Source organism: Eschscholzia californica, unplaced genomic scaffold, assembly GCF_041429995.1.
Source record: "Eschscholzia californica isolate CP2 unplaced genomic scaffold, dmEscCali1.0.p SCAF_2, whole genome shotgun sequence".
Lineage (NCBI taxonomy): Eukaryota > Viridiplantae > Streptophyta > Magnoliopsida > Ranunculales > Papaveraceae > Eschscholzia > Eschscholzia californica.
Genome location: NW_028238309.1, coordinates 10629942 through 10642645, shown reverse-complemented (window position 1 = coordinate 10642645; position 12704 = coordinate 10629942). Strand labels below are relative to the sequence as shown.

The following is a 12704-nucleotide window of genomic DNA, read 5'->3' as shown; positions in this document are numbered from 1 at the left end:
ACTTGACTAAGAAAAGAACTCTCTACACCCTTTTAATTAATTTCATGAGGCTTTTACTTTTTTACCCCTTCTAGTTTGGTAAACCATTTACTCAAACCCACACTTTTATATTGGGCCCAAACTCAAATTTGGTTTAAAAGCCCTCTTTTCAACAGAATCATAGGAAGGATCAAACTATAGTCTTTAAAGTTTTCCTAGCTCTGATACCATAATAGATTAGATAGACATAAAATATAAATATCTAAATGTATGATGATTTGGTTTCCTCCGTCAACTCTGGCTTTCCTTCTTCTTTGGAAACTTATTATTATATTTATGATTTTACCCATCTCCAATCATATCATCCCAAAAGCAGAATGGTTTTAGAAGTTCTTGACCTACAGGTAGATATAATGTAAACATGACCCACTTTCCTCAAAATACCAATGAAAAGATTGAATATGGTCCATATTGAATAAGCACATGCTACTATTTAGCTATTATATAATGCAATATGTGCTACTACACATTATTCATCAATTGCTCATCTACCTATCTCAAACCACTCCTTACCCTTTCAAGAGCTAGCTTTGATCAAGTATGGCAATATCCAAACAAGAAGCAACATGGGAAGAATTGCTCGGAAGCAACCATTGGGATGGTTTAATTGAACCTCTCAATCTACACCTTCGAGAACTTGTTCTTCGTTGTGGCGACCTTTGTCAAGCTACTTACGATGCTTTCAACAACGACAAACACTCCAAATACTGTGGAAGTAGTCGTTACGGCAAAAGTTCTTTCTTAAGAAGAGTTGAATTCGATTCAGCCGAAGACTACTTTGTTCATACCTTTCTCTATGCAACTTCTCGTATTGATCTCCCGAAAGCTCTTCTCTCTTTCTCCTTATCGAAAGAAGCTTGGGACCGTGAATCGAATTGGATTGGTTATATTGCTGTTAGCACAGATGAAGTCAGTAAGCGCTTGGGTAGACGAGAAATTTATGTTGCTTGGCGTGGAACAGCAAGAACTTATGAATGGATAGATGTTTTTGATGCTGTACCAACATCTATTAAGCCATTAATGAAACCCAAAACTCATCATCCAAGACACTGGTATGATATTTTCCTTGGCATAAAAGATGATGACACTAGCAAGGAAGACGATAATAAGATTCCAAAGGTTATGGAAGGATGGCTTACAATTTATACATCAGATAACCCTGATTCTGAGTTCACCAAAGTAAGTGCAAGAACTCAACTTCTTACCAAGATAAAAGAACTCGCGGGTATGTACGAAAATGAAAATCTAAGTGTAGTACTCACAGGACATAGTCTTGGTGCTAGTTTAGCGATTTTAAGTGCTTTCGATCTTGTCGAAAATGGGTTATCTAAGATACCTGTGACAGCCATAGTATTTGGATCCCCACAAGTTGGAGATAAGCTTTTCAATGACAAGGTTAAATCGTTTTCTAACCTTCGGGTATTGCACGTAAAGAACGTTATTGACCTTATTCCACTTTATCCAAGCAAGTTATTAGGGTATGATTATACAGGTATTGAGCTAGAAATAGATACTCGGAAATCGAAAAGTTTGAAGGACTCAAACAACCCAAGTGACTGGCATAATCTTCAAGCTATGCTCCATATAGTAGCTGGTTGGAATGGACATGAAGGAGAGTTTGAGTTGAAGGTGAAGAGAAGTGTTGCTTTAGTAAACAAGTCATGTGAGTTTCTGAAGGATGAGTGCTTGGTTCCTGGGTCATGGTGGATTGAGAAGAACAAAGGGATGATTCTTGATGAAAATGGAGACTGGGTTTTAGCTGGTCCTAATGATGAAGACTTACCAGTGCCTGAGTTTAATTACTTGAATTAAGTTAGTTTTGTGTTGCTTTAATATTTTATGTATGTCTTGTTTTTGTGCTTTCTCAGCAACTTAGATAATAATTGGGTTTCAATTGGTGAAGCCCACTTTAGTCTGTGTTAGCAACATATTCTATTTCCCTACTATGGAGACCAGGCAGGTCCTGATCTTTATTGTGTCCATAAAGAATAATAAGGTGTCCAGGAAAAAATTCACCTATTGTGGATGTGTTTTTCGTTTTGAGATATGAAATAAAAGTATGGTTTGAGATTGTCTCGATGACAAGTTTTGTGATAGTCACACATTGATAGGAGAGCATCTGGAGCATAGGCTATGGGTATGTGTGCGTGCTCGTGGAGCCTTCGCCGGAAATAAAATCTGATACCTAGTTATTGGACTTTTGGGTGTCAAAAAGCGGAAAATATGGATACTTTCTAAGGCATGGGGGGTTACAGATAGTATCAGAGCTGACAATAGCTCACATCCAAGTGGAGGATTGTGATAGTCATACATCGGTTGAGGGAGCGTTTAGAGCTTAGACTTTTAGTGTTGTTTCAAGCTTTATATACAAGTGTTGAGTTCTTTTGGGTAGGTTCCTTAAGTCTTTGTCGGACACATTGAACCTGCACATGTTGGGTTTAGGTCAGGGTGTTGAAAAGTGAGGACAATATCGATATTTGGTAAAGCTTGGGGAATTACCATTATGATCTTATAATTGAAGAAAATGTGGGTGCTTTTAGGACATTCAAAAGGGTTTTGGAATAAGGAGTCATCATTACCATAAAATAAATTCCTCAAATCATAATGAATAACAAAAGATTAACTATCTCCTTTAAAATCCTTGCCAAATTGGGCTTAGAAGATAAAATCGGTGAAGCTTGACGATCAAACATGAAAGATGACTGAGAAGAGAGAGAAAAACAATGAGAAGGGTAGAAATATCCAGAGATAATAATTAGCAACAAAGAATATAATGTATAGGTCTTCTCCACTCATTGTCAATTGGTTGTGAGTCGGATGACCACAAACTTAACATGGTATATGAGCTAGGGCCACACGTGATTGGTTTAAAAGCTACACGTGCTCCGCGTCACCTGAAACAAAAGGTTCACGTATTGGGGTAACCACGCCACACGTGAGGGGGAGTGTGAGAATAGTCACACATGGAAGAAGGGATAATTAACAACCAAGAATATAATGTATAGGTCCTCTCCACTCATTGTCAATTCATTTGAGTCGGATGCCACAAACTTAACAAATATTACTTGTTTAATTCTCTCCCTAGTCTAATTACATATAATTGGAGCCGAAATAAATTTTTGAACTATAGTTCTTGATACATACTAATACTTTAGACGAAGATAAAGTCTTTGGTTTAATTATACATCGATCATATATTTAAAACGTAGAGGATATGATAATATATTCTCTAGAGTTTCAATCTAAACCTTTACATAAATTAACATGAAAGGTAAACTTCTACCTACCTTTCAATGTGTGGATGAGTGAAATAAGATAAAATAATCTTTGTAGAAGTTTTCTTTTGGAGCTCCTTTAACAAAACAGAGAGAGAAGGACGCTTGGCGTGTGGGCGGATCAGCCACCTTGAACATACCCCGGGCTGCCGGCCACAAAGGACGTGGGTATTTTGCAGGGGCGATCCTGAGCAAAAGCGAACAAAACGTCACTTCGGGCCACCAGGGGCCACCAAAACATTAATTTCTTTAAGAAATATATAAGAAGCCTAACTCTTTAAGAAAACTATAAGGGCCTATTTAACAAATGTTAAGTAAAAAAGGGCCACCAAATTTGATGATCTTTAAATGAATGGTACTCCCAACAGTTTGTTTGACTTATGAAACAAAAATGTTTTTAAATATCCAAATCATGAAATCCTAATATCCTTTCCTTACTTCATGCCAAAGTGTCAAACCAGCATGTTTATTCAATTTCTAGAAACAAAATCTATTGTCTTTTGGAGTAAGTTGTTCAATTTCAGAAGTACAAAGAAATATTTTGTTTTCTGTTTGAGTTAAAAAAAAGTTAAAGTCTCAAGATGATGGTGATCTGAAAGATTCATGTGGTCGCCTTGAAACCTTTTTCAAGCATAATGAGTCATATGACACAGACGGACTAGACTTATTTTCTAAACTGAAAGTGTTGAAGCGTCTTTCACTAAATGAGATTAAAAAATCATTTGAAGTGCTAGATTTTTTGAAAGATATGAAAGGTTGTTACCGAACAGATGGGTTTGTCATAGAATTATGTTAATGATACCAGTTACTGTTGCCTTTGCAGAAAGAAGTTTTTCTAAGTTGAAATTGATTAAGTCTTATGTTCAATCTACTATGTCGCAAGAAAGGTTAAACAGGTTAGCTATATTATCTATTGAGAAGGATATGGCTGACAGTCTTGATTATTCGACGATTATTAGTGACTTTGCATCGAAAAATTTAAGAAGAACAAATTTCATTGATTGTAATTATAAAAAAAAACTATTCTGTTATATAAATATGATGAAAATATTTTACGGTACTTACGATTTTCATGTAACACATTTATACATTTTACAATTTGATAGAAGAGGCCACATTTTCAGGTCTCGCTTCGGGCCACCGAAAAATCAGGGCCGACCCTGGTATTTTGTGATGCGCTTATGCACTAGGTGCCACTACACTATTCTGGTTTAGCCCTTTTCTCATTTCTTGTGAACTAACAAAAACTTGCGGTGCACATAAAATTTTCCAACTTTGATTTCTTAGGGCGCGAAAAATGATAGTGTGGTGGTGTCGAAGACCTAACAAAGAGACAAAGAAAGAGAAATAGGCAGTATTTATTTATCCGTGTCGAGGTCTTGTTAAAGGGTGCATCTATACGTGCACCTCCTTTTTTTACTCTTGGGTCTCCCTCACTCTTAACTTTCCCAGATATTAGAGCAGTCTGAGGTCACCCAGACTTGACCTAATCCATTTTGGACTTGACAACATAGACTCGGACCAATCCGAATTTCTTCGGACTGCCCCCATTCATGAGTTTCGGATTGCTCAGGCCGAGACCCTCAGAGATTACCAATAGAGGAGTGAGCTAGGAGCTATAAGACGGGCGCCTTTAGAGGTACCTTTTTTGTGTTCCTTTCCTATAGTATTCCCCAACCTGACTTACAGTCTGGCAACTTATCATAATTAAGGTACTATAGCTAACATTGTCCAATTCCTATGTGAACCACACACTTCCCTTTCACTCAAAAACGGTCACTCTTTTACTGCTTCAGACTTTTGTCTGTCATTTGGCTGGTCATTGTGATTAAAGGAATTAAGATCACGATGTTAGGCCAACTACCAAATACCTAGCAACAAATAAATAAATAATTACGAAATACTATTTGGATTGTTGAATGTTATGTGATGCACTCATCAAAGATCAATTAATTATTTATGAACCACATTATCTAACAAATTTAGACAATCTTACCTATTTAAATTGAATTTGTTTAGTTTAGTCGGCATCAAAATGGAATCTAGGAATTATCCTAAAATCAAACTCATAAATGATCAAAGGATGTTTTCCAACTCTTACTTTGACCCATGATCAGAGGATGTTTGTTTATATTTTTATACTTCCATTTAATCTAGTTTTTTTTGATACTTAGAGATTTCTAAATTTATTATGGATCTTTCTTCCATAGGCCTCAAGGATGATGACTCACAAAATCTTTTTATTTTTAAAAAGTGACTTTCTACTCCCTCCACTATTGTCTTGTTTCTAAGGGTGCAGTGGTTGTGGATGTTACATGATATAAAAATATTTACCAATATTTATGTTATTAGTTGGAGGCATTTGAAATATTTTCAAATGTTTGTGTTATTTGTTTAGGATATTTCAAATATTAAACATGTCTCTGACATTCGTTTGGAACAGAACGGATTCATGGGGGTGCGAGCAGGTGCGACCGCACCCCTTGAATCCTCCCGAAAAAAAGAATTAGTACTAGTAATATTGAAAAAGAAGTTTTCAGTGAACTGACAATGAGTTGATTATACTAACATTTCAAAATATGAATTTTCGTAGAAGTCAATTGTGTTTGTAATCGTTGATGTATTAATATAATTAATGAATATAAATATTTTGTTAATTACTGTGTTTGCAAAAAAAAAATGTATTCTAGTGTATTAATCTGCACCCCCAAAGTGAAAATCCTAAATCCGTCCCTGGTTTGAAATATTCCAAATATCTCCCAATGTCTCTGTTATTTGTTTCAGGCATTTCATATGTCCCTCAATATCTCTATTATTTGTTTGCCACATGAATTCACGAACATTTCAAGATATTTTGGCTCGTTGGCATTGTTAGACATTTTGATATAAATTTGGAGTGTGTTTCGAAGAGAACGTTTTACAAAATATGCAATACATTTATAGACATTTTGATAAGAAAATAGTAAAAGTAATGAATAATGATAATATTATTATCACTATAATTAGATTAATAATATAATAATATATTACAACAACAATAAAAATAATATAGTAAATATTCACCAATTGTCGAATAATATCCATAGATATCCAGATGTCTATGACAACCCAAAATATTTTTTGAAATATCAATGATACTATGTTATTCACATGATAATAAAATAATAATAAATATCCGTTAATTGTTCATAAATGACCACAGATATCGAGCCATCCACGAAAGTACAAAAATATATTTTTGAAGTATTAGTAACCTTTTTTATTTCATATGATAAGATAATAATAATAATAATAATAATAATAATAATAATAATAATAATAATAATAATAATAATATAATATAACAAATATATTTTTGAAATACTATATGTTTTATATGATAAGATAATACTCTACCAATGTCTATTTTTATGAAGAAATACGATAATGACATTATATATTTTTAATAATCATAATCTTAATAATGATTATTATTACTAAAATAAAATGTCTGCTATAAATTTTGTGGACTCAATAACTTGAGATGTCTACAAGACATCTTGTCTACAAATTCAATATCTTGAAAGTGCTCAAAACTTTTATCTACGGACGCAATATTTTGAAAAAATCTGCAAATTCATGTGTAGTTTCGTGCATCCATGATGTCTTTCGAAGACTTAACAATTAGATACTAACTAAATTTTCAAGTTTTGCAACAAAAAAAAAATTAAATTTTCAAGTTTTGGGCTATTTATTGATGGGTTATGAAGTTAATTCATGTTTAGTCTTATAAAAACAGACATCCCTTGTGACTTATAGTAATAATAATTAGAGTCCATGGGTATATAGACCAAAATTAATTTGATAATAGGTCTATAGACCATTCTTCTTAGATTATGGATTTTTGGTCCTTTTACAAGAAGGGTATAAAGTATGGCTAATTTATTGGGTAATACCAAATGTATCCCAAATAAAAAAACCCCGGGTTTTTTGAATTTACGAGGGTTTTAGGAAACTTTCCCAAAACCCGTGGGCGTGATTTGTGGGGGATCTTTATTCAGCCGAAACAGATTGGATACCAATTTTCATAAAGACACTTTCTCTCTCTAAACCTACTTCATTTGGAATTTCAATCGGTTTAATGTACCTTGATTTGAGGATAAATTTAGGAAAAAACGGTTAGATTCTCACGAAAATTTCTCTCTCTTCTATAATCTGTTTAGAAACAAAATCTAAACTTTCCCAAATCAATTTTCTCTCTCTTCTTTACAGATTTAATATGGAGATTTATTAGCCAAAAATATGGAGATTTATTAGAAAAAAAAAGATAGAAACAAATCATAATTTCTCTCTCCTCTAAACAGATTTGGAAATCAAATTTTCTCTTTCCTATTATCTGAATCAATCTAGGATCAATTTAGCGTGATTTGGGGGTTAATATACAAAACATATATATCACTTTCTCTCACTTAACTTTCAGTTTTGGAAATAGTATATTTTTTTGGGAACATTAAAGCAGCATTTGTTTTCGTTTTTACTCATACATAAATACAAATCGAATACAAATTATGAAACAAATACGTAAATTATGTATTATTTATGACGAATAAACCATCATTAGTCAAGTATACAACGTAATTTATCAAATGTATTTGGGTCTTGTTCAGTAAATTACACATACTTTCTATTACATAACACATAATTTCTTTTACATTACACATCGTTTATATTCTGTTACCAAAAAATCGTTTACACTATATTGTCGAAGAGCATATGTAGTCTTGAGCAGGACAAACAACATTTACACTATATTGTCGAAGAGCATATCCAAATAATTTTGCACCACCAGGAAACAAATGACCAACTTCAGTAGCAAATTCCATAAGTAACAACAAAACTGCAAAAAGAAAACATATACATTTGTTAACAAAACAAACAATTTACTAGAAACGACATGTATAATGGAATAAATTATGCATACTGTTTGTTAAACTTCATAATGTGTTAGAAGACAAACATAACGTTAGTTCGAATCACAAGGTCACTGTTATGTGAAAAAATATGTATAATGTGCAATAAATTACATATAATTTTTGGAACATTTATTGTACTATAAACGGCAACTGTTTTGTGAAAAAAGTACGCGTAAAGTACATGTACTTTATATCCAGAGAAAACAATGAATCTGAATATACCGCAAATCTGAGTCCGTCAGTGAAGATGAATCTGATCTGAAAAAAACTTCAGTAATGATTAAACGAAAATCTTAAGATACATACCACGAAAATTGAAAGATATAGAACATACCAAGATTCAATAAAACATTAAATATGATATAAAGATCAAAGATTTCATTATTGATATTAAAATTTTAGAGAGAGAGAGAGAAGTTTAGACTTCCATTTCAGATCTATCAAAGATGGAAATATATATTATGAGAAAGGTCTACAATTGAATCGTTTTTTCAGAAATAATACATAACAATTTGATACAGTTTAAAAAATTAATTATTAGATCTTAAAAATGAATCTAAATACAAAACAGTAATATCAAATACATGAAAACAAAAACGAAATCTTACAAATGAATGTTCTCATTATGATTTTAGCAAAATTACCTTCAAGAATTGATCTTCGATAAGTTTAATGGAGATGAATGTAGAGTTCTGATGTTAATAGTGGTTAAACAACTAGGTTAATGTTCTTGAAAATGAGATATACTATATTACGGTTACATATTAGATTTGTTAATATTTCTTTCATTATAATTCTGATTGGAGAGAGAAAGATGGAGACAATTAAGGAAATGATATATATACATGATTATTTTGGCAAAAACGGTTACAAAATATATGGAAAGGTTATAATAGGTATTAATAAGGATTAAATATTATAGAGATTTGATATTTCTCTCGAGATGAATACAAATGGACTAGATCTCTTTTATGATGATTAATTTGGTTTTTAAATCCTTTTTAGGATTATAGAGGATTAAATCTCCTATTAGGACCCAAATTTTGGTCTATAGACTCAAAAATTATAATAATTAGTGCCTGTTGTGAAAAATAAAGGAGGGAAGAAGAAAGATAATGAAAATATATTAACCAAGAGATTGTAGACAAAAAGAATTAGAATTGCATTCATATGTTTGTAGAGAATTTCTCTACTTTGGTACATTGGTATATTGAGTGCTATGATACATTGGTTTGATCCATCTTATTCACTAACAAGAAAGCTCTTTATATAGGCCTCTTGATGAGTTACAAAACTAATACAAGAGTTACATATAATCAATGGTGCTTGAATACAAATAATGGTGGAGAACTTATGGTGGTGGGAGTTACCAAAGTGTGGTGGTCATCCACCATAAATCAAAGATTTATAACACTCCCCCTAGATGTCCACCACATCAGATATTGCCTCATTAAAACCTTACTAGGAAAACCCAATGGGACAAAACCATAGTGAAGGAAAAAGAGTACAAATTCTTTGTTTATGTACATCCTTGATGAACACATAATCAGCCTCATTAAAACCTTGTTAAGAAAAACCCTAAGGAGAAAATTCTTAACGAAGGAAAAAGAGTACTTTGTGAAAATATAGTATATAGTGTCTTCATAAACTTGCTCCCCCTCATGAAGGTTGAGGGCATTGTTCAACTTTTTATCGTCAGCTTCTTTTTGGTATATATACACAAAATACAATTTGTAGCATTTAACATTTCAAGTTGCATTAGTATAATGTCTTAAAGTTCATGCATACTTTAACTTGAAGCTTGTTAATCCTTTAGGGATATCGATTGAAGTCACTATTTAGTGATTCGTATTTGTGTATCATGTACATCAGTAAGATAACTATAACATCTTGTGAAATTGATGTACTTATCACATTTCGTTGTATAATCCACTTGACACACATAATAGGTGTTAAACTCATCATTCGATGACTAGTTGTCTCGCCAAAAACCTTGTCAGGAAAATCCAACGGGACAAAACCTGAACGAAGGAAAAAAGACTACAACTTTTAAACAAATTATAACAATTTTCAATACGCATAGTTGCCTCGTTAAAACCTTGATAAGGAAAACCCAATGGGACAAAACCTTAACGAAGGAAAAAGAGTACAACGTGATTGACATTTTATATATGAATGATGGTTGTTTTCTAAAACCAAATTACAACAAACACAATGTATTGTCTGTACTATATTAGGTACTTCGGGACCTGAATTTCCATGACATATGATAAGTTAAGACAATATGAGGTGCTTTGAAGCTTATAACCTTTTAGTATTTCAGAATATGTTCATTTTCAAGATTTTCTTTACTCGAATAATCTTTTTCAATACTCTACTGTCAAACTTTGATAAACTCTTCAGGAGTCACAATAGGATTTATAAATACTTCATAATATATTTCGGAGATTTGTAATTCATATTGAAATTTTATAAGTGGACGTCAAATCCTTTATAGACTAAAGGACATTTCTTACACATGTCTACTTTATTACCTTCGGGGTAATTCTTAATTGGTGCTTCGACTTCATGTCTGAAGACTTAATTATTTTGTAAGAAAATCCATAAGTAATGAAGTATCTCGTCAAAAGTTGACCAATATTACTTAGAGTAATTCCGGATCAATATGCTCCCAGTAGCTACTATATTCAGAAATACATCGTCTGAAATGATTTATTTGATTTTTCAAATTTTCACAGCATACATAGTTCAATAGTCTCATGTATGTATGTACCTTTGTTAAAGGTCGGTGTCTCTTTTTACACATATCCTCTTCAGGGGATTTCATTATGAATCACATTCATTTCTAATTTGATAGCCTCTTCACGAGGAAAAATTATTCCTTCAGTGTCAAGGAGTATATGTCACTTTGATAAACTCTGGTCATTTTGCATGACCTTTATCCGTATACGAGCATATTACGCTCCAAAAGATATTGATATTTGGAGGTAATAAATTCTCCGTTTATCGATTCTAAATGAGGGAAACTGGACAATTTTCAAGTATTTTATGACATTAAATATAGGACTTCCTCTCCCTAATGTCGATAGATTTTCATCTTATTTATGAGCACATACTTCAAGGATGTGACAAAGACGAAGGAAAAATCAATTGCTTTAGGCAAATTTGATTTTTTTTTCATATCATATTTTCCGTTAGACAAAAATTACTAACTGATCACAGCTTCAGGTGTGAGCAATTTGTTATAATATCACAACTTCGGGTGTGATTAATTACATGTGAGATATATCATCTTCATGTGATTTTATTTTATTTTATTTATTAAATCCATCATCACTTTCTTTTAGGGTATACAACTTCAGGTGTAATTTGAAAGCGAATATCATCACCGTCCAAAGATGCGAAAAAATATCATCACCACTTGCAATGCAAGTGCAACCAAAACTTTGATATCACAATCTCCTTAAAACAATTTCGTAAAATTTGGTTGTCTTCCACCATGAAGAACTTTGTCAAATTTAATCAAACTATATGTTCGCATAGTAAAATGAGATTTTCAATTTTGTCACTCTATTTTCAATATGAACTCGGTGTAAGATTTACTTATCACCGTTTAATTATAATCCTTTAATAACCAACGGAAAATAATTTCAGTACTGAAAAATTAGCATTTGTCATTCTTCATGAATGCGCAAATAAATTTCTTTTCCCAAGGGTTTACCCTTTTGGGTGACAATTTATCAACTCATAGGGATATATCTTTTCATCCTTAGAGATTATTTACTCTAGTAATTCTTTTAGAATTTTCTAGATTTGAAGAAGTATATACACCAAACTTCAGGTTTGGTAACCTAATATACAAAAAGATGATTCAGTTTGATCTTAATCAAATTTTGGTGGTTGAGTTTCCTCTTCGGAGAAATCTTCTTTAGCAAACCAAAATATGCACTTATGATATGTTCATACAAAAATAAACATTAGTTATGAAAGTAATACTAATTTCTTTTTAAATCATAACTTACCTTGACCTTACCATCGAATGAATCACATTAACATTCATATTTGATCGCAATGTTAATTATTTCATTATTAGCATGTATGCAATTCTCATATCCTTCTCATATGATTCAATATTTCTTAGCAACAATAAAATAAATGGTTAGCGATAAATAAGAATGAATAGTTTGTAAATTCAACAAAGAAAGGTTCAAATACCTTTTAACTTACCAATCACAATTGACCAAACTTACCAATCTTTTATTTGCTTATAACTTGATCAAGGAGTGAATAATTTCTTCTTCCCTTTAAGCATAGAGCAATTCGTGCTGATAACGTGTTGTGAAACATAAAAGAGGTAGGGAAGAAGAAAGATAATGAAAATATAGACCAAGAGATAAAGACAAGAAGAACTTTTTTTTGATAATAAGACAAGAAGAAC

At 32.2% G+C, this 12704-nt stretch overlaps 1 protein-coding gene across 1 annotated transcript; it reads left to right on the top strand.

Annotated features, from left to right (window-relative positions):
* The first annotated feature begins 426 nt into the window (after positions 1-426).
* LOC147556146 (phospholipase A1-IIdelta-like) lies at positions 427-2121 on the top strand. The gene has a single exon (XM_086663920.1). The coding sequence runs from the start codon at positions 580-582 to the stop codon at positions 1849-1851; it is 1272 nt and encodes a 423-aa protein (XP_086520046.1). The 5' UTR covers positions 427-579; the 3' UTR covers positions 1852-2121.
* Positions 2122-12704: the final 10583 nt, after the last annotated feature.